The sequence below is a fragment of the Silene latifolia genome, chromosome 3 (assembly GCF_048544455.1).
Source record: "Silene latifolia isolate original U9 population chromosome 3, ASM4854445v1, whole genome shotgun sequence".
Lineage (NCBI taxonomy): Eukaryota > Viridiplantae > Streptophyta > Magnoliopsida > Caryophyllales > Caryophyllaceae > Silene > Silene latifolia.
The window spans coordinates 148,774,912-148,800,054 of NC_133528.1; the positions used below are offsets into that span (position 1 = coordinate 148,774,912).

Here is a 25,143-nt window from a genome sequence, read left to right on the forward strand (position 1 = left end):
AATTCTGGCAAAGGAAACTCCTGACGGAAAACTCGTTATGAACCCGTGTTTTGAAAGTTCCTGACGGAATTTCCGTCAGGAAAGTCAACAAAATATTGACTTTCCTAACGGTTTTTCGGTCAGGACTTTTCTATCAATAATGGAGTTTTGCGCCTAGTTCTAGGGAGGGGACATCTGACGGGATTTCCATCAGTAATATTGTATAGCTGACGGATAACGTCATAAACCCGCCAGGCTGTGATGACGCCATTGCTTTTTTCAACGCTCCAGTAACCTGTGACGGATTCTGACGGAATATCCGTCAGTATTTTTTACTGACGAAATATTCGTCAGTATTCCGTCAGTTTCCCAAGTTATTTGACGGTATGGAAAATTCGTCAGAATTTCCGTCAGTTTCTCGCGTTACTTTTGTAGTATATGGTTCTCACCGGATCCTAAATTTATATATGTACCCCTTATATATCTAAGATGCACTTAATGAGTTATAGACGGAAATTAAGGTGAAATACATTCGACGTACAATTTAATAATATATTTACACATGACATCTAGAGCGTTATAATAATTTTTCGTAATAATACCTGATATTTTTTAATATTATAATAATAAAAAAATTCGCCTCAATTTACTAAATATTTTTCGTTATAATAATATGACCTATAATGAATGTAAATTTCATATTAATTATATAAATTATAATTACAAATAATAAATACGATAGGTATATAAAATATTTAGTTTAATTTTTATCAAGTACATTTAACTAACCTAGTATGTACATTGATCTAATACTGAAGGTACATTAAATATAAGTTAGAAGTACAATTAATAATGATTATATATACATATTGTTTTAACTCAGGTCTTAACAAAGATATATATCAAAAGATATGCAAAATTGATAACAAGATGAATGTGTCATAGTGGTAATAGTAAGGGTATTCAAACCAAGAGGTTATGGGATCGATCCTCATCAAAGACATTTTTTGAGGTTTGATTTAATAATAAATCTAATGTATAAATAAAGAAATAAAAAAAATTTCATAAATATAGTTAATTAGATGTAGTTAACAATTTAACTACAAATGTTAAATTACTAACTTAGCCTTAAACTAACTAATGGAGGTTAACTCTAGTTTGCCACGTGTCATCACGTAATTGGTTGTGTATGGAAAAACCATACACCTCGTGTATGTGTATCATCTTCCCTCCATACCAGCCTAATAAGTTCCCACATGTGAGGGTTGCCCAACATTGATAAAAGAGGAGAAGAATTACCACTTTATAAGACAAGGGGCTACTCCCTCTATCGCCAATTGGTTTTAGAGTGAAACCCTCTTGGGCCTACGTTGTGGACTCTTTCTCATCCGTTCGGGTGCGGCCCAGACCCGTTGTTGAATTTAACAAAAACAGTGTGTCTCATTATAGACGGACACTATCCGTCTATAACTATAGACGGACATTATCCGTCTATAATGAGAATTTATACATAAGAAAAAGCAAAAAAAAAAAAAAAAAAAAAAAAAAAAACAACAAATACTCCGTATTATTTTCATAGGATGAGATATGAACGCATGTCACAACTCACAAATACTATACTCTATACGGAATACTTCCTCCATTCAACTCTATTACGAAGTATATCACTTTCTACTTTCTACACTATGTACAAGTAAACATTCAAATTTATTTTTCGTTGAATATTTAAGCGAAAATATATTCATGTGAAACACGCGTTGACAAATGTGAAAAAGTAAAATGGTAGAGTGAAGTTGAATGAAAGGAGTACTATTTTACGGAGTAATAGGAAAAAATTAAACACGAATGCATGTCATGAATACGAACGGCTACATTCGAAGTACTGAATCTTTGTGATAGGTAACCAACAATTTGGATCCTCTCTATTACTTTCTCCCATTTTCTTTCTAATACACTCTAATTCTAATATATTTTCTCGCCATTCATTAAAACATTATTTTTATAAAATAAAGATTTAATCATGACCGTTTAAAAGTAATAAAGATCCATTTCTTTTCAAGTAATAATGGAGAAAATTCGGACTGGGTAACAAGTTATAAGTGGCAGTGTAAACTTGTAAGTAGTGAATCTTTTCTCTAAAGGGGCGTAATTAAACATCACACATTCTTGTTTCACATAGACCATTTTCGTCTTTTTAAAAAGACCGAATTTTGTGACCATTTTATGTATGTAACAACAATGATCCAGTTAGTTTTACAGCTTATGGTAACTTGTTTTTCCAAAAGTGGTCACATTTAGCTGTAAATAGTCTCAAAATTCCGTCTTTTTGGAAGAGACCAAAATAACCGTTTGAAAAGAGACCAACTAATTAAACATTCAACAAGATTGTGACGGGCATATCTATCACAAGCTTGCAACAGGTCTAAGTAATACCCATGTGGATAGATAAGACAAAACAGATTGTTACTCCCTATACATTCTGCTTTTGTTTTATCTACCTCATATGGGTAATAGTTGATCCGTCCCAAGTTTGCGAATGAGAATTTGTGTTAAACATTTACTCTGGTCAACAACTGTTGAGTGTTTCACTTTGCCAAGATAATTAGTTAATTACAAACATTAGTTTATTGTTGTGACAGAAATAATTTATTTTGAAAGAGATTTTCTCCGGATCTTTAGGATATGCATGGATAGACTGATCGATGTGGAAGATAAGTTATCGCATGAAGCTAGATTTCTGGTGAATATTTACGCCTTTTGTATTCCCATACTTTGGATCATCCTTTTCATATTTTGTTTTCATCTTTGATAATTGATAGATCCATAAAGCTACAAGTCACTACTACACTATTGTAATGCTACAATTGATGTTTTCGTCCACTAGAATTTGAAGGTATCTGAATGTTTAGGTAGCAATTAAGTTACTTGTTCCACAAGTTGACATTTGACACCAACCAATGACCAAATTTGTACTCCATCCGTCCCGATTATTAGTTTACCGATTTTAATTATGAATTTCTTATTCAGTTGTTTAACTTTCTGTATTAGACATGCAGCATGCTGTTAATGGGTAATTTGATCTTTCGCATCCATGATTATCCAGTAGGTATGTAGGATAAATATTGAACGAAGTAAATTAGACGATGTTAACAATATAAGGAAAGGGGGATTCGAACCAGTGATCAATTGTCACGATATCTCAGTCTTAAATCTTAATCAGTAAGTTGAAACATTTTGGTGGAGTATGATTAAAGTGAATTGGTTAGAAATAAAGTAATTCTACAAATTACGAGATATGCTGATAATAACGAGGTGTTTACGGTTATTAAATTGGTGGTCAATTTACTTTTGAGCTTGAATTTTCTACTAAATTTGCCCATTATTTAAATAATCAAATAAAAGAAAATCAAATTTTGAGAAATGAAATAGACTATATGAGTATCTACTACGAGTACTATATAGTATACTCAATTAAAATATATTGTCCTGTTTTAATTAGGGGTGTTTATTTGGTGGTTCGGACCAAAGACCGGAACTGATTATGTAGTTTGATCCGAATCAGACCGGAACATACTTAATTTGGTCCGATTCACGGTCCACCATTTTACTGTTATTTGGTCCTTGGTCCACAAACTTTGATCCAGTCCAATCCTAAATCGATAAACACCCCATAGTACTAATTGTTAACATCAATACTATATATTAATTCCAGAAACCAAGAGATTTCAATGTAATTAAAGAAATCTATACAAATTAATTATATTATATAGTTTTAAATCGATAGCACCGTGTGATGGACCTGATAAAGGGACCTCAATGTAAATATTATATAGTTTTGGTTAAAAGTATAATATAAAGATGCCTTGATGAAGAATATTTATGGAAATTACATTAAAGTAATTAAATTTAGAAAACACAAGGATATAGTGATTTTCCTTAAAATTAACATGCACCACTTATGGAATTAATTAGTATCATCATAGAATTATACAATAAATTAAATGTAGTAAAAGTAATAGTAGCAACAACGAGATTAATAAAATTATTAATGTGGGAGTAGTTACAGTTATAATAATGATAGTGGGAGTAGTGAAAGTAACTACGAATGTAGTGAAAGTAACAGTGGTAACAATGAAAAAAAGTATGAACAATTAAATAACCAATCGACTCGAGGAAATATTTTATTTATGTAAATATAGAGCGGATAAAATTAACGGGAATAATGGATTTAACAGAAAAAAATAGAGGAATTAGTAAAAGAAACATTAGTAACCACGGGAGTAGTGAACGTAATGATATTAAGAAAGAATGTCGTGAAAGTAATAATATTAATAGCGTGGTAGTGAACGTGTCTCATTTGAAAATAAATTTTACATTTCATCATAATTACAAGATATGCCGTAGGAAAATATATTACAAATTGTAAACGTGTGAGTTAGACAATTTCAACGTAGTTTATTTCATTGAAAATAAAATTTAACGGTAAATAGAAGTCGCCCGGGCGAAGCCGGGCACCAAACCTAGTTATCTTAATATTGAAACCCTTAACAGACTAGGATTCTAATCACAATTGAACTCCTCAAAGAATAACTTCCATTATTGTCTACATTAACACGTCGTTGAAGAAGTAAACTAGCTCTCAAACACTCCAACAAAAAGTAAAATCAATTATTTATTGCTTTTACTATTTACTCGTTTTTCTTTACTATTTTGTCGTTTTCATCTCTCAAACTTCACGTTAATTTTGATTATCTTATTGATTCGATATTTTGAGCAACATTATTGTAAATTCGAAATAGCTAGACCAAATTTGACCCTAAATCCATATCTCCATTTTTAACATGTAACTCGGTTCTGGTTGATTATCATTTATAAGTTAAGTTAGCTGAAAAGAAATGAAAGAAATATTATAGAAGTGTATAATTCGTTATTCATTATGTATGTCGTAATATAGCAGCAATATTAATTTTAAAATAGTTAGTCTTGTGTATCATCTTGCATCAAGATAGCAATAAAATTTTTTTTACTTCGTATAAAGAAAACTACTCCGTATTATACCGTGCACCACAATGTTATCTACATCCGGCCTCATAAATTTTAAAACATAGATAAATACTTATGACAATTACTTAAATTAACAATTTGAGGATACTTTAATCTATCCAACATTTCCAAATAATTTTTCCGTAAGATCTAAATAACTTAGACAACTATTCGCCATCTTCACCATTATGAGCAATATAATATAACATAATTTAATATTATAACTATATTAATTGCCAATTTGCATAACTTGTTTATTTCCCCCCATACTTTTATAAATTCAATTAAATAGGTCTTGGTATAGACGGGTGGGGCGAACAGACGGGTAAAGACCTCTAATAAAATGGGTAGGGGGACAAGGTGGGGCACCCCCCATGTGCTTCCCACTTTATGGCAAATGGGTATTTTGTGAGGGAAAATGGTATCCGTCTATACGTATAGACGGATAGTGTCCGTCTATAATGAGAATTTGTGTTATAAATTTACAACACAAATTCTCATTGAAGACATGACATATCCGTCACAAGCTGAAGACGGATACCATTTTACCTCACAATGTACCCACTTTTTCTCTCTCTGCAACACTATTCATGTGGTCCCCTTTCTCCACTAACCTATTTTGTTACCATTTTATCTCACAAAATATCCGTCATAAATGGTAACCCGTCACAAGCAAGAGCAATTGAATTTACAATTGCCCCATTCCAATTGGCACCCTTCAATTCGTTGTCTTTCCCATGCTCTAGCCCCTCAATAATTGGCCCCCCAAAAATTAATAAAATAATCATTTTCTTTTTTAGAAAAAAATCCATCTAATTTATTAGAATTTGTACTTGTATTATAGTCACAAATTATTATTTAGGCAATCTTATCCGTCTTAATTTAAACCAGCTCAAATAAATAGATGGGATAAAATAAAATATCTATGGACTACAAAAAATCCGTCTCATCTATCTAATTGAGTTACTTCTTCTCAAAGAATAGGAAAACCGATTCTATTCGAGATAAAAGACGGATATACTCGTCTTAAGAAAAACCGATTTGATTACGGAGTAATTAATTAATATCCGATTTCTATAAATAAAAACGCTCGACCACCTTCACTTTACATCAAACACATTCACAATTTCTCTCTCTTCAACAACAATGGCGTCCAAATTCAAACCCTCAACTTTCTCTCTCCTTTTCCCTCTCCTCCTCATCTCCCTTTCTCTCTCTTCCGCCATGGATATGAACATCATAAACTACGACATAACACACAACATAAACACCAACACCATCCCACAACGATCAAACGACGACGTTTTGGCGATCTACGAGAAATGGCTTGTTCATCACGGCAAAAACTACAATGCCTTGGGAGAGAAGGAAAAAAGGTTTGAAATATTTAAGGATAATTTAAAGTTTATTGATGAACATAATAGCGGTTCGGAGTCGAAATCGTATGAATTAGGTTTAAATAAGTTTGCGGATTTGACGAACGAGGAGTTTCGCGCCAAGTACTTCGGCGCGAAGCGGAAAAACCTTGGAGGAGTTGTGGAGAAGAAGAATCTTAAGAGTAGTCGGTATTTGGTTAAGGAAGGGGAAGAAGATGAGTTGCCGGTCAACGTTGACTGGAGAGAGAAAGGTGCTGTTGCTCATGTTAAGGACCAAGGGCAGTGTGGTAATTTCACTTTGTCTTTTACCCTTCTTAATTTAATTTAATTTAATTTTGTGTTCATGTGTTTTGATTTTAGGGTTTTTTTAATTGATTGATTATTTGTTTGTTTGTTGTTTGATGATGTTATTTTAGTTGTGTTTTGGATTATTGTGGTTTGTTTTAGCTAAATCTCGACACAAATGCTTAAATAAGACCGTTATCAGTTTGTGACCCGTTAGAGGGGTTAGCAAGCACGATCACCCCACTGATTGATGAAAAGTCGAAAACCTTTGTTAAAATTTTCGATTTTTTCTCACTCGATTGTTCCCGAAAGTTTGCTAAGGAACTTTTCCTTCCGATCTTTTTTCCAACCTTCATTATAATAGAACAATTAAATAGAATATATTTTCGAATCAATGATTGATATTTAAGTGGAAAAATCAATAATGGTTTATTAGTCTCTGAGATGAGAAGGTTGGTAGCGGAACTGTATATGTTCTAAGGCCCTGTTCTTTTGGACTTAATTTAAGTTCTTATAAGTTCAATGCGGCGCATATCACTTCAGTAAAACATTGAAAATTTGGATTGAGTTTATATTGTTTCTTGTGATTACGGGTCGCAAATGAAACACGTCATGTCGGGTTGAAAAAGTTCGTGCGTAAAATTGAAGCTTTATCTCATGCTGGTTTGGATTTTGTTGTGTGTATTGTATTGGTGAAGATTTCATTTAGTGGAGTCTTTATGAATAAGAATCTGACTTTATTGGATTAAAATGACGTTTGTTTGTTTGAACTTGGACATAGTGAAGTTGTGACAGTAGAAGAAACAGTCAGCTTGTGACTTTTTGATTATGATCGTTGAGTAATTTGGAAAGTTCTTGTCTTGTGATGAATTGGTGAAAGTTCTTAAATTTTCGTCTTTGTGGAGATCTTTTCCTTTTTGGGATTAAGGCTCTGATGTTGTTGTTGTTGGAGATCTTTTCCTTTTTGAATTGTAGATTAACAATTTACGAACAAAGTAATTTGATTTATGTTTTGAGTCATTTGGGTAAAAATATCGTCACTTTTGTTAAGATCATCATTTGCTCTTGTTGGAAAGGAACAAAGGGTAGCTTGGATATACAGTGGCAATAGTTGAAAAAACCAAATATGATGAAGAAAATGACGGATTTGTTAGCCGGGTTATAACATTAGAGTTAACAGTTTGCCTCCTACTTTTTTGCGATTGACAGTTTACAATCCTTTGGATTGACCCTTTTAGTTAGGAACTTAGATGGTTGAGTAATGTAGTGGGTGAAGTGGTTGTTTAGCGTCATCACTCAATGCTCTACTTAAATATACGGCTTTCTTGACTGATTTTTCCTTGATGCATGGATCCTAGCTTGCTGAACTGTCTAAAGGGAATCCAACCTAGAATTTTGACTTTATAATTTAAGTATTGATCAAGCAAAGTTTCTGTAAATTTAAATATTTAATTTTGCAGCAAAGATGAATAATCTTGAGATTAATACTTGATGTTGCGTTGGTTGTTTGCTGTCGTTAAAAGGTGATCAGATTAGCGAGTCTGCTGATGTTAGCAAGTGTTGCGATTGTCGTTTTTATGTAATCTATACGTCTTTGCGAAATAATTCATATCTAATTTTGTGTAGAGAAAGGGACAAACATATGCTGTCATTGTGATTCCTATTCTAGTATTGTATCCATTACCATGATTGTCAATTTGTCATCATGTCTTTTTCATTTAATTAGTGGCATCCCAGACTGGGTTTCGTATATATTTTCATATAGAACTTTTAAATCGGATTAATTTATGACGACAACATTTGTTTTCAGTAGGTAAAGGCTAAATAATTCCCAAAATACCTAACATGCCACAATTGTCCTCTGCTATTATAAATTCATTCTTCCTTTTTTTTTTGGTCTCTAATGCCTTTAACGTGTGCTAGACGAAGATTCCTCTTATATTTTATATCAGTTGGTATCTGTTTAGATACTTTATTGGCCAATTTGTAATCTGTTACTTTGTTTAATTGCTTTTAGGGAGTTGTTGGGCGTTTTCTGCTATCGCTGCTGTTGAAGGAATCAACCAGATTGTCACTGGTGACATGATCTCATTGTCTGAGCAAGAGCTTATTGATTGTGACACTTCTTACAACTCTGGATGCGATGGTGGTCTTATGGACTACGCCTTCCAATTCATCATCAACAATGGTGGCATTGACACTGACAAGGACTATCCTTACAAGGCCAATGATGGTGTTTGCGACCAGTTCAGGGTCTGTTATCTTAATCTAGTTCATCAACTTTTGTAGTCATTTGATCAGTGTGTCTAATACAACCAATGTTAGTATTGGTCAGAAGTATAACATGTCGTCAGGGTAGGATTCAGTTATTTTACGAAAAAATTACTGTTTTGGGTATGCGAGTAATATGAAGAGTCACAATAGCATAATCTGGTAGAATTTGGCTGTAATTGTATTATAACTGTATACTTACTGTGCGTTTGATCATCTTGCAGAAGAATGCTAAGGTTGTTACGATTGATGGTTTTGAAGATGTTCCAGAAAATGACGAGAAAGCATTGAAGAAGGCACTTGCTCACCAGCCTGTAAGCGTTGCCATTGATGCTGGTGGCAGGGACTTCCAACTCTACAAATCTGTATGTGTTACTGTCTTGTTTGTCTTCCATGCTTCGTCTGTGCTATTAGTTTATTATCTCAATCCCCATTTTGATCCTGGTGGTTAACGGATGCCAATCTCCGTTGAAAATTTGTCAAAACAAGTACTTTCGTATTACAATATCATTTTAAAAAATTGTTTCCATTTTATATGGTGAAATATCTCTATCGAAGATATTGTTTGACCTTCTAAAGTCAGACGAGGGCAATATAAATACGATGAAGGGTGTATTTGGTTTCATCTCATTTCACTTCAACTGTTAAATCTTCATGTAAACGAAAATCTGGACACGAAATGTGTCTCTCTTGGTATAATCTTGAATTATACTGACCTGAGTACGTTAAATCGTTAATGCAGGGTGTTTACACTGCAAACTGTGGTACAGATCTTGACCATGGTGTCGTTGCTGTTGGTTATGGTACCACTGAAGATGGGAAGGACTACTGGATTGTAAGGAACTCATGGGGTGCTGATTGGGGAGAAGCTGGGTACATACGATTGGAGAGAAACATAGCCTCTAAATCCGGCAAATGTGGTATTGCTATTGAAGCATCATACCCAGTCAAGACTAGCGAGAACCCACCTAACCCAGGCCCCTCTCCTCCATCTCCCCCACCTGCACCCGAGGTGACCTGTGACGCTTACTCCACATGCCCTAGTGGGACCACCTGCTGCTGTGTCTATGAGTATGGTCCTTACTGCTATATGTGGGGTTGCTGCCCACTCGAGTCTGCTTCTTGCTGTGATGACCATTCCAGCTGCTGCCCCCATGACTACCCGATCTGTAACACCAGGCAAGGCACCTGCAGCAAGGTAATTACTCCGTGCTAACTATTATTTTTTTTTTTTTTTTTGGTGACGAGGGAACCCGTAGCCGCTACCTTCGGTGCTCACTGGGTAAACCCTCGAATATGCGTGATAGCCTGCAAACCACATATACCAGGTAAGCCACCCGAGGGTGACAGGCTCGAAGTCTATAAGGCATGGACTCAGGCATGCTCCACAAGATTTTGCTCTTGGGGAGGCTTGAACCCGGGTCTCCTGGGAATTTTACCAAGTTTTAACCACTAACTCCACCCTTGCGGGCCCGTACTAACTAATTATGAATGTTTATGATTGCAATTATTTTTGCACGAGACCGTCTAATATTAATTGAAATGATGCGATTTTTGATGTAACAGAGCAAGAACAACCCGTTTACTGTTAAGGCATTGAAGCGAACTCCAGCAAAGCTTCACTCAAAGTTTGGCATCGCATAAGAAGGATTTAACCCAACCCAGCAACATGCTGAAGGATTCGACAGAGTTTGATGCTGGTGTATGACTGAAAGAAAGACTGCAAGGAAAGGGATTGAAGTCCGCTGTCGGAAATAATTAGAAAACTTGATTTGCCACCATGTTGGTTTAACCTTGGTGGTCATTTGCACATATAATCCTTTCATTATAATTTATCTCAAGCTCGGATGTTTAATGTTACGACAATGCTGAACTTTGGCCTCTTATTTAATGGCTGCTTCTGTAAATTGTTTTCAGTAAAGATCTGCAGTTTCATTCTGATTACTCCGTCCTTCTATCTACTTATTATTACTCTGTATGTGCATATTCACAGTTTATTTTCCTTATTTGTTCGCAAGTCTCCTATAAAACCGTTTTATTGTGAGAGCAGCCTATAATTGAACACAAAATCTCATTATAGACGGCACATATCCGTCTATAACTAAAGACGGGCCAAATACAGTATCACATTCCTAATAAGACAAGCAACAAGTGGGGTGATTGGGGCCAAAAATATCCCCACTTTTAAGCTATTTGACCCGAGATATATCTATAGCGAGACTAGCTGACAAGTGAATCAGTGTCTGCAACCATTTATTATGCTCTTTTTTTGGGTGTGTACATTATATGGAGTTTACTCTTTACCACTTGCACAGTTGCACGGTTGCACCTTCCAAATGCAGAACGACTTTCATTAGTTTGACGGTAAAGAATCTTTTCTGATGAAACATGAAATACACCTTTTTGGGTAATCAACAAGTCTTCCTTAAACTTGCTACGGGTTAAATACTACCCATGTGGGTAGATAAGACAAAACAAATGCCACTTCCTAGGTACTCTGCTTTTGTCTTATCTACCCACATGGATAGTATTTAACCAGTCGCAAGCTTATAATGGATATGTCCGTCACAAATGAGAATCATACTCGGTTTTGTGACTAGTACATACCTCTTTTGCTAAATCAAACAATAAAAGAATTATTGTCCATAAGTCCAAAAAAACAATAAACTCCATTGTGACTACGTCTCTTGTTCATTCAACCTTATTCTCTTTGTTTCACGTTCCCATAAAATACTTTGTAATATGAAATGTACTTCGATGTTATCTTAAGACCATCCCCAAGCAAGGTCAATTGCTTGGTCATGACCTTGCTTGGTCATGGTTAGTGACTTAATTAAGCTAATTAATTGATGACCAAAGTTGTTAATTTGTGACCAAAGGTCAATTTGTGACCTTTGCAGGTCAATTTGTGACCTTTGCTTCATTCTGGTGACCTCTTCCATGACCCAACAGGTGTCATTTTCTGGTTTGTTGGACACAAAAAAGGACAATTCCAATCTGCTTCTCCTCTGCCAAAATGGTGTTGCTCTGTCATTTCCCCAAAAATGAGAAAAGTAAAGAACAAGTTGATAACAAAATTAAATGATGAATATATACTAAATTAAAACAAGAAAAAATATAAGTATATTAAAAAGGGCCATATTTTTTAATTGTCAACAAAATAAACTCAATTTTGATGTATTTTGACCCACAAAAATTTACCGAGTTGAACAACAAAATCGTTTAAACAGTCGGGTTGGGCAAATTTCGAGTCGGGTTATTACGGATTTGTAGACTTCGGTTTGGGCCGAGTCATTTCAGGTTTGGGTAAGCTATTATCAAGTTATGTATGAGTAATAATTAGTTTGCAGCAATAAATAATCGGGTCCGGTTATACTAAGTCGGGTCAATTCGGTTCCGGGTCAAGATCGAGCGCCGGGTCGGGTCAATTTTACCGGGTCTACTTCCAACCGTTGGATATGATTAGTAACGCAAATGAGATTAAATCAACGGCTTAAAAAAGTCAAACAAGAGAAGCACGTGACTTTCATTCACAATCATGTTCATCCCCAAATCTTACTCTTCTTGAATCTCTGTTTCTTCAATCAATCATCGTCGTCTACTGATCTTCACCATTAATCTGCAAATTGCATAAGGTATCTCATTAATTCATGATACGATCTCTTTAATTGCGCTTTTAATTGTTGATTAACTGCTTCTTTCCGATTAATTTCATGAACTTTTGTGATTTAATTAGTCGTATTTCACTCTAATTAGTTTTCAGTTTTTGAATAATTTTACGTTGTTTTTGTTTTTTATCAATAAATTGATCATCATTGAGCTACTTTTCTTGCTTAATGACTAATTATCGATGCGATTAGAGCCGTTTGCAATTTTGTTTGATTTCATTTTTGATGTATAATTCGTGTTTTGGCGAATAATTAAGTTGTTTATTCTTAATCTTTGAGCTGGTTTTGTTGCCTGATGATAACTTGATTACCTTTTGATCATTCAAGACAGTAGAAATCTCTTTGTAGACGGCAAACGTGGCGTTGAATTAGGAAATCTTAGACCTTGAGATGTTTGAGATAGGAAGTTAGAATCGCGGAACGATTGAATGAGTAATTCACGAACTATTCGATACCATTAGAGCATTTCACTGTAATTAATTTTCAGTTTTTGAATAATTACGTTGTTGTTTGTTCTTGGTATATTAATTTATTTATCATCTTTAAACTAGTTTTCTTGCTTAATGACGAGTTATCGATGCAATTAGAGTCGTTTTTAATTCTGTTTGACTTCAATTTTGATGTATAATTCGTGTTTTGGTGAATAACTACTTTGTTTATTCTTAATCTTTGAGCTGGTTTTGGTGCCTGATGATACTAGATTATCTCTTGGTCATTCAAGACAATAGAAATCTCTTTGTAGAAGGCAAACTTTGCGTTGAACTAGGAAATCTTAGACCTTGAGATGTTTGAGATAGGAAGTCAGAACCGTGGAACGATTGGATGAGTAAATGAAGTGAAATTATCGATTAATTTAATTAGATGCATTTCACTCTAATTAGGTTTCAGTTTTCGGATAATTACGTTGTTGTTTGTCCTCGAAACACGGAGTATTAACTTATTTACAATCTGTGAGCTAGTTTTATTGCTTAATGACGAGTTGCCAATGCAGTTAGAGTTGTTTGCACTTTTGTTTGTTTTCGTTTTTCATCTATAATTCGTGTTTTGGTGAATAATTACGTTATTTATTCTTAATGTTTGTACTTAGTTTTCTTGCCTGATGATAAATTAGTTACCTCTTATCATTTAAGATAGTTATAGAAATCTCTTTGTAGAAACCGGACTTTGTATAGACTAAGAAACCTTAGACCTTGAAATGTTTGAGATTAGAAGTTAGAATTGCGAAACGATTGAATACAAATGAAATAAAATTAGTATCCCCCCTATTCAACTAGTTCTTTATGTTTGGTTAAACCACAGAAGAATAAAAACGTAAACAACTGGTTGAATTGGTGGGAGTAATTAATAAAATTGTCTCAGTTCTCATAATAATCAATTAAGTTTAGATCCTATAAGTTAATTTTTTCATTGAATGCAGTACAGATTGGTGGTCACCATACGAATCATCTAGTGTTTTTGAGCGCTGAGCTCTGAATCAAGTGGCTGATATAAACTATCATGGATACGGAGTCACGGGATCTACACACTGCACCGTCTGCTGGAGCTTCAGATGTACTGCCCACACCGCCAACTGATGCCGGGTTAAGTAGCACATCAAGCGAGGCATCTTCTAAGCAGTCATTTGGGGGACTGTCATCGTGGGCAAAGAACTTGAAAATTCCACAGCCATCGGCAGGAGGACAAGAGGATTCGCCAGGTGGGAACTCTGGACAATCTGCATTTTCGAGATTTACGAGTAGTTTATCGATGAGATTGTCTCCTAAAGACCCAACACCTGAACAAGCTGCTGACCAGGAGCCTTCTCAGTCAAATATATTTGGAACCATTACAAGAGGATTGGTCGATTCGTCTAAAAGTGCTGTGAGGGCAGTGTCGGTGAAGGCTAGGCATGTTGTGTCTCAGAACAAACGAAGATATCAGGTGAGCCTTGCGTATTATGTTATTGCATTATGCAACGATTTACCACATCCTCTCAGTGTATTGAACTTTTATCTTCTGCTGTTTTTTCATGATGATACATACGGAATAATATTCTTTCTTAAAAAGTTGAGGATGTTTTATGACAGTAGCCACTGTATTGATATCTTTAGTTGGGCAGAAGAGTGGTGAGTGCAGCTGAGGTAGTGGCTTACCTAGAAAAGGTTGGAAGCTGGGTATTAAGTCTTAACTCCTAAATTCAAGAACATCAATATAAATTAGTGAGGTATTGTGCACCAAAAACAGTAGAAACATTACTTTCACATTTATACAGTGAAATTGCCAAAAGTTTTGTGGTCTTCGGACCCCAGATTGCCTATGCTACTGGTTGGAGGAAAATGTACTAAATTATGCATGATTTGTGTAAATATTGACCTTTGGAAAAATTTTGGTATCCTAAGCCTTACCCTTCTAGAATTGGAATTTGGATATGACATAATTTTTCATGTTAACCTTTGTCAAGAACATCAAAGATTCCATGTTAACCTTGTAAACACTTTATAACGAAGATGCATATAAATAATTAGTGCGGAGTACATGATTTGGAATTTGGATATGACATAATTTTTCTCTTACGCCATTGTTTTAGGATTTTTGAGGTTGGATTATGATGGAATATACTGAATTACTCGCTTATATAACTGCATTTTTGTATATTGTAAAGTAATGGTCGGTCAATGAAATTCTCACAATTTTTGTTTTCAGTCGTTAAGAAACAATGTTCGTCTTTTAGGTGTAAGACTATATATCCGAACCCTTTCCCCTGCCATAGGCTAGAGCTTTGAGACACCAGGGAAATATTTTTGTTGTTATTAATACTGATTCTGTACGCTTTTTTATTTTAGGCAGATGGATACGATTTAGATTTGACATACATAACTGAGAACATACTTGCAATGGGGTTCCCTGCTGGGGATATGAGTTCAGGATTTTTCGGATATGTAGAGGTAATATCTTGTGGGTTATTACCGTCTCTTTGAAAGCTTTTTACGACGAATGATCATCATCTACTACTGTTAAAATGATACAGGGTTTCTACCGTAACCACATGGAGGAGGTCATTAGCTTCTTAGAAAGTCACCATAAGGTAATTGAGATTATATATTGGAGCATTCTTTTTCCAGCCATTGTCTTATGACTCTTATCTAGGTATGTCTGACTAATTGCTTTTTAAACATTAAATTTGCAGGGCAAGTATAAAGTATACAATCTTTGCTCGGAAAGATTGTATGATGCCTCACTTTTTGAAGGAAAGGTCTACTCCTATAGCCCATTCACGTGTACTTTTTTAATGCATGGCGATATGGTTACTTGCTTATGTTTGTCAATGTACTCCATAGTTATCTATACTTAGTAGGGGATGCGCTTTGTTAGTATTTTCCTTTTCATAAAGGCCGTGCTCGTTGACTTTTCCAGTTTCTCCTAGTGTCCTGCCAATTTTATCTTGAGTGCAATCACGTGTCAGCTTATTGAGTTATTTCTCTGTTACTGCAAAATTTAGTTAGGGAAAAACCCATCGAAGAAAAGTGGTTCACTCTTCTTGTAACTGAGAAGACCATATAAAATTTTAATCTGTCTTGTAAAAAGAAAAATGCACCCTTTTGATTCCCTTCTGCGCAACCCCTCCTCTCTCCTAACCTTCCTCTCTGATTCCGTCCATCCAAGGAAAGGGTAAATTCCATCGTCAATTCATAAACGACATAGCTACTTTTGCTGGCTAAAGCTCTAGAGTCATTGAATGTTGTTGCCTTCTGATGATGACAGTTGTGGGAAGTTTGAACTTAATTATCGATATATGCACCCTCTCTTTTGAAGATAACATTTGTTGTTTATATTTCAGGTTGCGAGTTTCCCATTTGATGACCACAATTGCCCCCCTATTCACCTTATTACACTGTTTTGTCAAAGTGCGTATGCATGGCTGAAGGAGGATATTGAAAATGTTGTGATTGTCCATTGTAAAGCTGGAATGGCTCGGACAGGTTTAATGATTTCCAGTCTTCTGTTATACTTGAAGGTGAGTCCTCTTTGGCCTTTTGCATTCACCTGGAAATTTGTTGAATTATCTGTTTCTTCGTTTTTGGGTTCAGTTTTAAATTAATGCAATTAGAAAACTGATATTTGTTCAATTTGTCAACAGTTTTTTCCAACTGCTGAGGAGTCCATTGACTACTACAATAGAAAAAGATGTATTGATGCAAAGGCTCTTGTTCTTCCAAGTCAGATTGTTAGTTCTTTACATTAATCTGGTTTGATTTTCATGAGCTGCTTTCCATTCTAGGTTATTGTAACCCAGTTCCTCTTGTTGATCTACAGAGATATGTAAAGTACTTTGAACGAGTTTTAACATATTTTAATGGAGAGAACCAACCTGGGCGTAGGTATGGCATATTGTGTTTGAAATTTGTTAACGTTGGATCAAGTGGGCAATTTTTTTCATAGAAATTGACTCTTTGCCTTTGTTACTTGCAGGTGCATGCTTAGAGGATTTCGACTTCACAGATGTCCTTTTTGGATCAGGCCTCACATAACTGTGTCAGATCACAATGGTACGTGACCTATATTTTCTTTTACGTATCTCCATCTATTTTATTGTTTTAGAATTCATGTTAAGATTTTGTGACGAGAACTTTTATTAATGTAATTTGTAATAAGTCACCAAAATGATTTTCGTATTTAATCAATGATAGATTTTTGCCATTGATTTTTACCAAAATGATCTGTTGAGAAATCTCTGTTTCTAATTTCAGCACAACTATGGACTGATGCTATTTATTTATTTGTTTATACATCTAGTTCATTTGCAGTGTGTCAATTATTTCAGTTCTCGCATAGTCGTATGTTAAATTTATGTATGTTTTGACTAGCATCCGTTGCTAAAATCTCAGCTTTTCATGTAGCTCCTGGTGCTCATTTGCCCAAGACTGCTTGTGGTCATCCAGGTCTCGCTGGGTCTGGGATTTTAGTATGATATTTTGAGCAGGCTTCTATTCTGAGCCAATGTTATTTTTTTTCTTCTAAATTTTTCGGTTGAGAAACCCCAAATATTTACCTCTTATATTATATCTGTAGATTTAGATTAGTTGTTCTTTTAGTAGGTGTGGCTGTGCATGATTTTTTTGTGTGTGCGAGTATGTGACCCTCACAGCGTGGAAGCTTTAATTGACGATGAACCTTGATTAAATGTTAATCTTTGATGTTTCCTATGACGTGTATTTTTTTGTGGAGCTTACTTTCCCGACTTAGATACAAACTATTCTTTCTGCAGGCGTTCTGTTCACTACTAAAAAACATCTCAGAACCAAGGACCTGACAGTGAGTATTTTAATTCAATGGGATAAGATGTAACCATTTCACCCAAAAAAAAATTTCAGTACATTTCAACTTGTCAAATTTTCATTGCAGCCTGAAGATTTCTGGTTTAGTGCACCGAAGAAAGGGATATTAGTCTTTGCGCTGCCAGGAGAGCCTGGACTCACAGAGCTCGCTGGAGACTTCAAGGTCCATTTTCATGACCGCCAAGGGGACTTTTACTTGTATGAGACCTTAGCTGCTTCTGATTTACAATGCCCATGTTTTATTGAAATCAAATTTGATTACTTAATATTTTTTCATTTTAATTTGTGTTCTAGTTGGCTAAACACGACAATGGTGGAAAATCGGAAGATCTTCAACACTAGTGATATGGATGGTTTCGATAAGGTAAGTTTAGTCCATTCTACCTCGTACACTTATATAATTATTAATCAATGTCGATACTAGTTTAAGTTCCTGGATTGTTTGAAATCAAAATGGCTGTTATTTTATGCTTTGCCAGAGAAAGCTACCTTCCCCTGGATTCCAAGTAGAGATCGTCCTTGTTGACTATGACGGGACCCCTGTATCGCCACAGCCAGTATCCGAGGCAGAAAGGCCAAACGACAACCCTATTGCTAATCCTTCTGTAAATGAGGCCTCGTCTGGCCCAAGTCCTAACAAAGAATCCGAGAGTCAGGCCCAAAGTGAACGCGACAGAGATGATGTATTTTCAGATGATGATGAGTCAGGCTCGTCAAAAAGCAGAAAGGCTCAGGCCGATAAATCCACAGTCCCACCGCCTAAAACTAACACAACTTCAGCGTCCAAGGTTGAAGTCTTGACACATGAAATGGGAAAGACGTCAGTAAGTAACGAAAATTCAAAAAACGATTCGAAAGTCGAATCTGCAGCCGGGTCCAGGCCAGGACCCCAGGAACCCGGGGCAGAGGGAGGGAGTGATTTTAAAGCAATGGCCGCAGATGCTTCTGTTTTTACCTTTGGAGACGATGAAGATTACGAAAGTGAGTGAATACACGTTTCTTGCTTGCTTGATTCAGAAATCTGTAATCTGTATATAGAAGTTGTATGACAGTGCAAGCGTGTTCCTATTTTTTCATTGTCAGGTGGAATCTTATTTGATTCGTTAAATCCAATCATGAATTGGAGATAAAGGTTGAGAACGAACTTTGCACCGATATTTTCATGATGTATATTCGAAACCTGCAGAATAACTTTCATTTCTGTAATGATACAACCTGAATTAGTGTAGTAATCGCCCCTGTTTTTCGTTTTTTTTTTTTTTTTAAGTTGCCTCTCCTTTTAGGACTTGTTTGGATACAATTTCCCTCCAATTTCTCGTCCTCCGAGAGAGATTTTGATTAGGCTTTGAGAAGAGAAACTGGATACTCCTAATCTCTTGTCCTACATTTTCTGTTAAATCTATGCGACCCAAATAACACGATCCGGATAACATGACCCGTAATTGATCGACACCTGAAATGAGGACCGAATTTCACCCGACTCGAATTGACCCGACATTATATGACTCGACCCAAATGTGTATGGTTGGAAACTGCGTTATCCATAAATAACTTGATAATAACCAACCTAAGAATGATTTGAACTCGAATTAACCCGACTCAACCCATCCAAACCGAATTCGGTTAAATTTCCGAACCAAAATCAGATTGATCAGTTTGTCAGGTCTACCGTTCTACACGTGGGTGAAAGCTTGTTACTAAAGTCGACACAGAGATTAAAATAGATGACTCCGTGTTTCGATCACTCCCTATACGATAAGTATCCATCTTTCCAACTTCAAGACTTCAATACACGTGTCCACCCGTTATTGTGACAGATTGCAGTATGTGCACACGTGTCAGCACCATAGAATTTTGATACCATGCATGAATACACATGCACGTAGGTGTGTAATACTATAAATATTACGTACCAGGACACTACAATTCAACAATCAACACAATATCTAATCTTGCAATAATATAACAAAAACAAAGCAAAAAAAAAAAAAAAAAACTTGAAGAGATCGACCGAAAGAATGGCAGATATGAGGGATGTGTACGGAAACCCGGTTCGCCAAACCGATGAGTTTGGCAACCCGGTTCGTCATACTGGCGGTACCATGGGATCGTACGATACCGGAGAAGTTGTATACAGTGTGGATCCGGTTACTGGTGGTACAATCCAGTATAGGGAGCCCCGAACCGGAACTGGAACCGGCTTTGGTGGGGGTAGTTACGATACCGGTTCAGGCATGGGTGGTGGAGTTGATCAGCCACCTATGCAGAATCAGTATGGTGGTGTTACTGTGCCTACTTCTACCGGTACTCAGTTGCGCCGCTCTGGAAGCTCTAGCTCTAGCTCTGTAAGTAATTTTTTGACTCAAATAAATTTGAGAGCTTAATATTCTCATTTAAGACGGACAAAGCCCGTCTTATATGAGACGGGAAAAATGTTTGTAGCTAATGTTTCTTTCAGCTTGTTCTGCTAACTTTCTATCAAAAAAATAGTCACATTTTACTTTAACGGACCGTCTAAAGCTTTCTCGTATTTTTCTTGGGATATTCTCTCGTGTATCCCTGAATTTTTTTCGTTTTCTAAGGTGTATTCCTATTTTTTTTTTTAAAAAAAATTTGATCGACAATAATTCTATGTTAGGAGTCCAGAAAACGGTATTTTTTTTTTCCAAACTAATTATCTCGGCAAGGCCTAGAATTTGAAAAAAAAATTAACCGCTTTTTGAACTCGTAGCCTGTAGTTATGGTTGGTCAAAGTTTTTTTAATGATAAACTTTGACCGGTCATAATTCCCAACTACGCGTTGGAGACTTCGGTGAACTCTTTTTCAAACTGAAGACCTCTTAAAGACGGTCAATTTGAAAATAAAATAAAACGTATCGTATTCTGAACTTGTAGTCAAGAGTGATAGTCAAGAGTGATTGACGGTCAAAATTTTTTTACAAGAAAATAGGGTTACATCTTAGAAAATGAAAAAATTGAGGGGTACACGAAGAATATCTCTTTTTTTTTTCTTTTTTTTTCGAGTAGATGGTACTCGAACGTGTATATATTTTTCCAACAAACTAGACACTAACACAAATTCTTATTTAAGACCTCTTTTGCCCCTCTTAAGAGGTCTGGAAAAATTTTGCCATTATATTTAGCTTGTTGTTCTGGTAACTTTTTATTAAAAAATAGTCACATTTTACTGTAAAAATCTCAAAAAATAATTACATTTTATTGTAAATGTGTAGTCGGAAGATGATGGACTAGGAGGGAGGAGGAAGAAAAAGGGACTGAAGGAGAAGATAAAGGAAAAGCTACCAGGAGGGCACAAACAAGAGGAGTATAGCACCGGTACTACTGGCTACGGTGCCACCACTACTACTACAGGATATGATGCACAACATGGCCGCTTTGCCGGAACTGAGCAACATGAGAAGAAAGGAATCATGGACAAAATTAAGGATAAGCTTCCCGGCAGTCATCATTAAGTACTAGTTACTTGCACTAGAAGAAAGTAGACGTTTTTCGACCGCCTACGAGGATCTTTTAAATGTGTGTATTCACTTATGTAATGTAGTACTCTTTGTTGCTTTTGTAATTTGTAATATTAATATGTGGACTATAAATATAATGTTGAAATAATAATAATGTCTGTAGTCGAATCACTGTTCATCACTGTTCGCAATAGGGTACGTTTTTTCTTCAAATTAGTGAGACGACGGCTTTCCTCCAAATTAGTGAAAATATCAAGTATAAAAGCAAGTCGATGAATGAGACGACGACTTTCCTCCAAATTAGTGAAAATATTGAATACAAATTCTTTCAATATAGCTGGAAAAAAAATTCAATATAAACCACAAATAATTGTATATATGGAATATATAATTTTGAGCATAAAAACTTCTTGTGTTGGTTAATCAATTTTAAGCATTCAAACCACAAATGGTAAATACCTACTATGTAGGTATAAATGTTTTCTAACTTGATATATGTCGTATAAATGTTTTCAAGTTGATATATGTCGATTTCCTTCTCAAACTTCACATAAGAATCAGTTTAGTTATATTTTATGAATAAAGTCTCTTGTAAAACAGGTTTCCGATAAAACATATTCTGATACGGAATAGCGAGTTGGGCTACGGGTTAATGAAGGAACGAGTTCATGGAAAGTCGGAAATCAGTTTAATTGTTCTCGAGAATGATTAAATGTATTTCGAGCTTTCATCGAACGAGGGAGCTTCATTGGATGAGTCGAAAGCTACTCGGATTATGGACCCAAGTTAATATGGCTTCTCGTAAAATATAAACAATTTTCAAAACGGTGTGTCGAAATAAAGGCTGCTCGGTTCGTAAGTTTGGTCGCATGCTTTGGATTCGTCTAAGTGCAAGGCTTCTACAAAGCAATTAAGTTCCATTTTAATTAGCCAATTTAATTTGTCATTAGTGGCCCTTTTCAATAGCTTTGAACGGTTGTCTGAAAAGGCTATTTATAGTCTTCAATTTTATTGTATTGTCATTGCAGAATTTAATCAAAATCAGAAAATTGCTTGTTAAGCACAAACTTTGTTTTTATTCGAATGCGTTCGATCCAAAAATCGTTATTGTTTGACGCGTTTTCAAACTTTAACCCGATTCGTATTCAATAGGTCTTGAATACAATCACTCATTATCAAGCTATAGGTCTAGTTTGATAAATATCCGGTTACTCTTTATTATTTCATTTTTATTTCGCATCATTTGGCGCGTCAGGTAGGGGATACCATATGATGCGAAATGAAATAAGCGGAAGCGAAATAATAGAAAAATAAAACAAAGGGATATTTGCCTTGAATTCATGGATAGAATTCAAGTCAATGGGATATTTACTCGGTGCTAGACCTATAACACGAGTAATGGGTGAGAATACTCAAGACCTATTGAATATTACTCGGGTTAAAGCTTGATCGCGTCAAACTCTAATGATTTTTGGCATGTCAACTACATACTCAAAAACAACAAAAACACAAGTGTTTTCTTTTCTTAATCTTTTATATATTTCTTGGATGGTTTTTATTAAGCAAATTCATGGCCTTATATAGCAGCCAACACCGAAACTCCTAGCCTAGTGAAGGGTTGCCATCAATCCTTCACTAATTACAACCATAAAAGCAATAAAAATGAAAGGTCTAACACTTATGAGCTTATTGACTACACAACTAGATTTTAGGTAAATAAATTAAACATATTATTAGCTAGTAAATAAGATAAACATATTTGTAATGATGGACCGTGTAGCAGCTTGCAAAGGATCGTATAATAGCTCCTTTTGGGCCGTGTCCGTACTCGTATCATCCGCCCTTTCTTCAAAAAGAATCGTCCCGATTCTTGAACCTATGATATGGGTTATCAAAAGCCGATCAACCCTCGAACTACCTTGCTCGAGTTTAACCTTTGAATTCCAATCGCAATCGGAAATTCAACCAACATCTTGACTTTGACACGCTTAAGACCGTTTGGGACCTTTTTTTTTTTTTTTTTTTTTCCGGATGAACAGTAACACGTCCGTGAACAGTAGTTTTTTTTTTTTTTTTTTTTTTTTTTGGTAACACCTTGAATAAAACTTAATAGAATCGTGCTCCTGATGAACAGTAGTTTTTTTTCGGATGAACAGTAACACATCCGTGAACAGTAGTTTTTTTTTTTTTTTTTTTTTTTTTTTTTTGTCCCGCTTGGAATAAAAGTGACTAGAAACTCGCCCCTGAGATGCAAAACCGATTAACCCTCAAACTACCTGCTTGAGTTTAACCCTTGAACTCCAATCGCAATCGGAAATTCAACTAACAACTTGATTTTGATACGCCTAGGACCGTCTAGATTTAGGAAAATCAAGAGCCGAAGCTCTGATACCATATGATGCGAAATGAAATAAGCGGAAGCGAAATAATAGAAAAATAAAACAAAGGGATATTTGCCTTGAATTCATGGATAGAATTCAAGTCAATGGGATATTTACTCGGTGCTAGACCTATAACACGAGTAATGGGTGAGAATACTCAAGACCTATTGAATATTACTCGGGTTAAAGCTTGATCGCGTCAAACTCTAATGATTTTTGGCATGTCAACTACATACTCAAAAACAACAAAAACACAAGTGTTTTCTTTTCTTAATCTTTTATATATTTCTTGGATGGTTTTTATTAAGCAAATTCATGGCCTTATATAGCAGCCAACACCGAAACTCCTAGCCTAGTGAAGGGTTGCCATCAATCCTTCACTAATTACAACCATAAAAGCAATAAAAATGAAAGGTCTAACACTTATGAGCTTATTGACTACACAACTAGATTTTAGGTAAATAAATTAAACATATTATTAGCTAGTAAATAAGATAAACATATTTGTAATGATGGACCGTGTAGCAGCTTGCAAAGGACCGTATAATAGCTCCTTTTGGGCCGTGTCCGTACTCGTATCATATTCCATATAGGAAAATGAGATGGCGACACCGGGGTAAAATGGTAAATTATTCAAGTATTTTGAATTTCCTCCCTTGATTTTTAAATTTTAAACAAATTAATGGCAAAGGGTATTTTAGGCACTCCAAATATTACAATTAGTTACAACAAAATTAAAATGTTTGATTTAAAGATTTAGCCGAAATATTTTCAGTTATTATCCACGCAATTTTGTAGGCAAAGATAGAACTCCAAATTTTTTTGGAGGAGAGTCCATTGTAAGCCATTATTAATGGATGTTTATTAAGAAGAAAGCAAATCTGAGATCAAAGTTCATCACTTCCCATATGAATAATGCATCGTTTGTGCCATTATTCTGAAATCGTAACAAGTAAATGATTTTTTAAATCTCCAACACTTTATCTTTCCAAAAAAAAAAAAATTAACAAACAACACACACACACACATCGAAATTTATAAACAAACTGCATATACATACACTCACATATAGTAAATTAAAATGTCCCATTATTCCGAAATGAATGTGTTAAGTAGTTTTTTTTTTATTGAGGTATCATATTAAATTTTCTTCAAATGAAAAATTTGTTACGGAGTAGTTTGCTGGGTTGATATTTAGATACAACTACATTTTTGTAAGATAGATTTAGCTTTTGATTAGGATTCTATTATAATTTAATGGATAATAAATTACATACATACCCCTAAGTTTTTGGCGCAAAATAAAAAGCGAACTTCACATTTTTCTATTTTTTGTATTTTTTAAT

The 25,143-nt window shown here is 35.2% G+C and overlaps 3 protein-coding genes across 4 annotated transcripts; all 3 read left to right on the top strand.

Annotated features, from left to right (window-relative positions):
• Positions 1-5,735: 5,735 nt before the first annotated feature.
• LOC141648415 (cysteine proteinase mucunain-like) lies at positions 5,736-10,898 on the top strand. The gene is made up of 5 exons (XM_074457071.1): positions 5,736-6,685; positions 8,701-8,936; positions 9,179-9,319; positions 9,697-10,152; positions 10,521-10,898. The coding sequence occupies exons 1-5, from the start codon at positions 6,169-6,171 to the stop codon at positions 10,596-10,598; spliced, it is 1,428 nt and encodes a 475-aa protein (XP_074313172.1). The 5' UTR covers positions 5,736-6,168; the 3' UTR covers positions 10,599-10,898.
• A 1,526-nt stretch (positions 10,899-12,424) lies between these two features.
• On the top strand, positions 12,425-19,169 carry LOC141648414 (phosphatidylinositol 3,4,5-trisphosphate 3-phosphatase and protein-tyrosine-phosphatase PTEN2A-like). 2 transcript variants are annotated; one of them, XM_074457069.1, is made up of 13 exons: positions 12,425-12,589; positions 14,040-14,542; positions 15,445-15,546; positions 15,630-15,686; positions 15,789-15,854; positions 16,440-16,616; positions 16,740-16,826; positions 16,916-16,980; positions 17,072-17,148; positions 17,868-17,914; positions 18,005-18,135; positions 18,232-18,301; positions 18,417-19,169. In XM_074457069.1, exons 2-13 carry the CDS (start codon positions 14,120-14,122, stop codon positions 18,924-18,926), a joined length of 1,812 nt encoding a protein of 603 aa, XP_074313170.1. In that variant the 5' UTR covers positions 12,425-12,589; positions 14,040-14,119; the 3' UTR covers positions 18,927-19,169. The 2 variants fall into 2 exon arrangements, with proteins under 2 accessions (XP_074313170.1, XP_074313171.1); XM_074457070.1 differs by having other exon boundaries at positions 12,465-12,589; positions 14,045-14,542.
• A 697-nt stretch (positions 19,170-19,866) lies between these two features.
• Positions 19,867-21,584, top strand: LOC141646449 (dehydrin DHN1-like). The gene is made up of 2 exons (XM_074454334.1): positions 19,867-20,282; positions 21,171-21,584. The coding sequence occupies exons 1-2, from the start codon at positions 19,956-19,958 to the stop codon at positions 21,408-21,410; spliced, it is 567 nt and encodes a 188-aa protein (XP_074310435.1). The 5' UTR covers positions 19,867-19,955; the 3' UTR covers positions 21,411-21,584.
• Positions 21,585-25,143: the final 3,559 nt, after the last annotated feature.

What these genes read in the sequence shown, in the direction of transcription:
- LOC141646449 (XM_074454334.1), top strand. Translation starts at nt 19,956, where the DNA reads ATGGCAGATATGAGGGATGTGTACGGAAACCCGGTTCGCCAAACCGAT. An exon ending in GAAGCTCTAGCTCTAGCTCT is followed by an intron (nt 20,283 to 21,170) that starts GTAAGTAATTTT and finishes GTAAATGTGTAG; the next exon opens with TCGGAAGATGATGGACTAGG.
- LOC141648414 (XM_074457069.1), top strand. Translation starts at nt 14,120, where the DNA reads ATGGATACGGAGTCACGGGATCTACACACTGCACCGTCTGCTGGAGCT. An exon ending in GAGAACCAACCTGGGCGTAG is followed by an intron (nt 16,981 to 17,071) that starts GTATGGCATATT and finishes TGTTACTTGCAG; the next exon opens with GTGCATGCTTAGAGGATTTC. An exon ending in TCAGAACCAAGGACCTGACA is followed by an intron (nt 17,915 to 18,004) that starts GTGAGTATTTTA and finishes TTTTCATTGCAG; the next exon opens with CCTGAAGATTTCTGGTTTAG.
- LOC141648415 (XM_074457071.1), top strand. Translation starts at nt 6,169, where the DNA reads ATGGCGTCCAAATTCAAACCCTCAACTTTCTCTCTCCTTTTCCCTCTC. An exon ending in GTGTTTGCGACCAGTTCAGG is followed by an intron (nt 8,937 to 9,178) that starts GTCTGTTATCTT and finishes ATCATCTTGCAG; the next exon opens with AAGAATGCTAAGGTTGTTAC. An exon ending in ACTTCCAACTCTACAAATCT is followed by an intron (nt 9,320 to 9,696) that starts GTATGTGTTACT and finishes TCGTTAATGCAG; the next exon opens with GGTGTTTACACTGCAAACTG.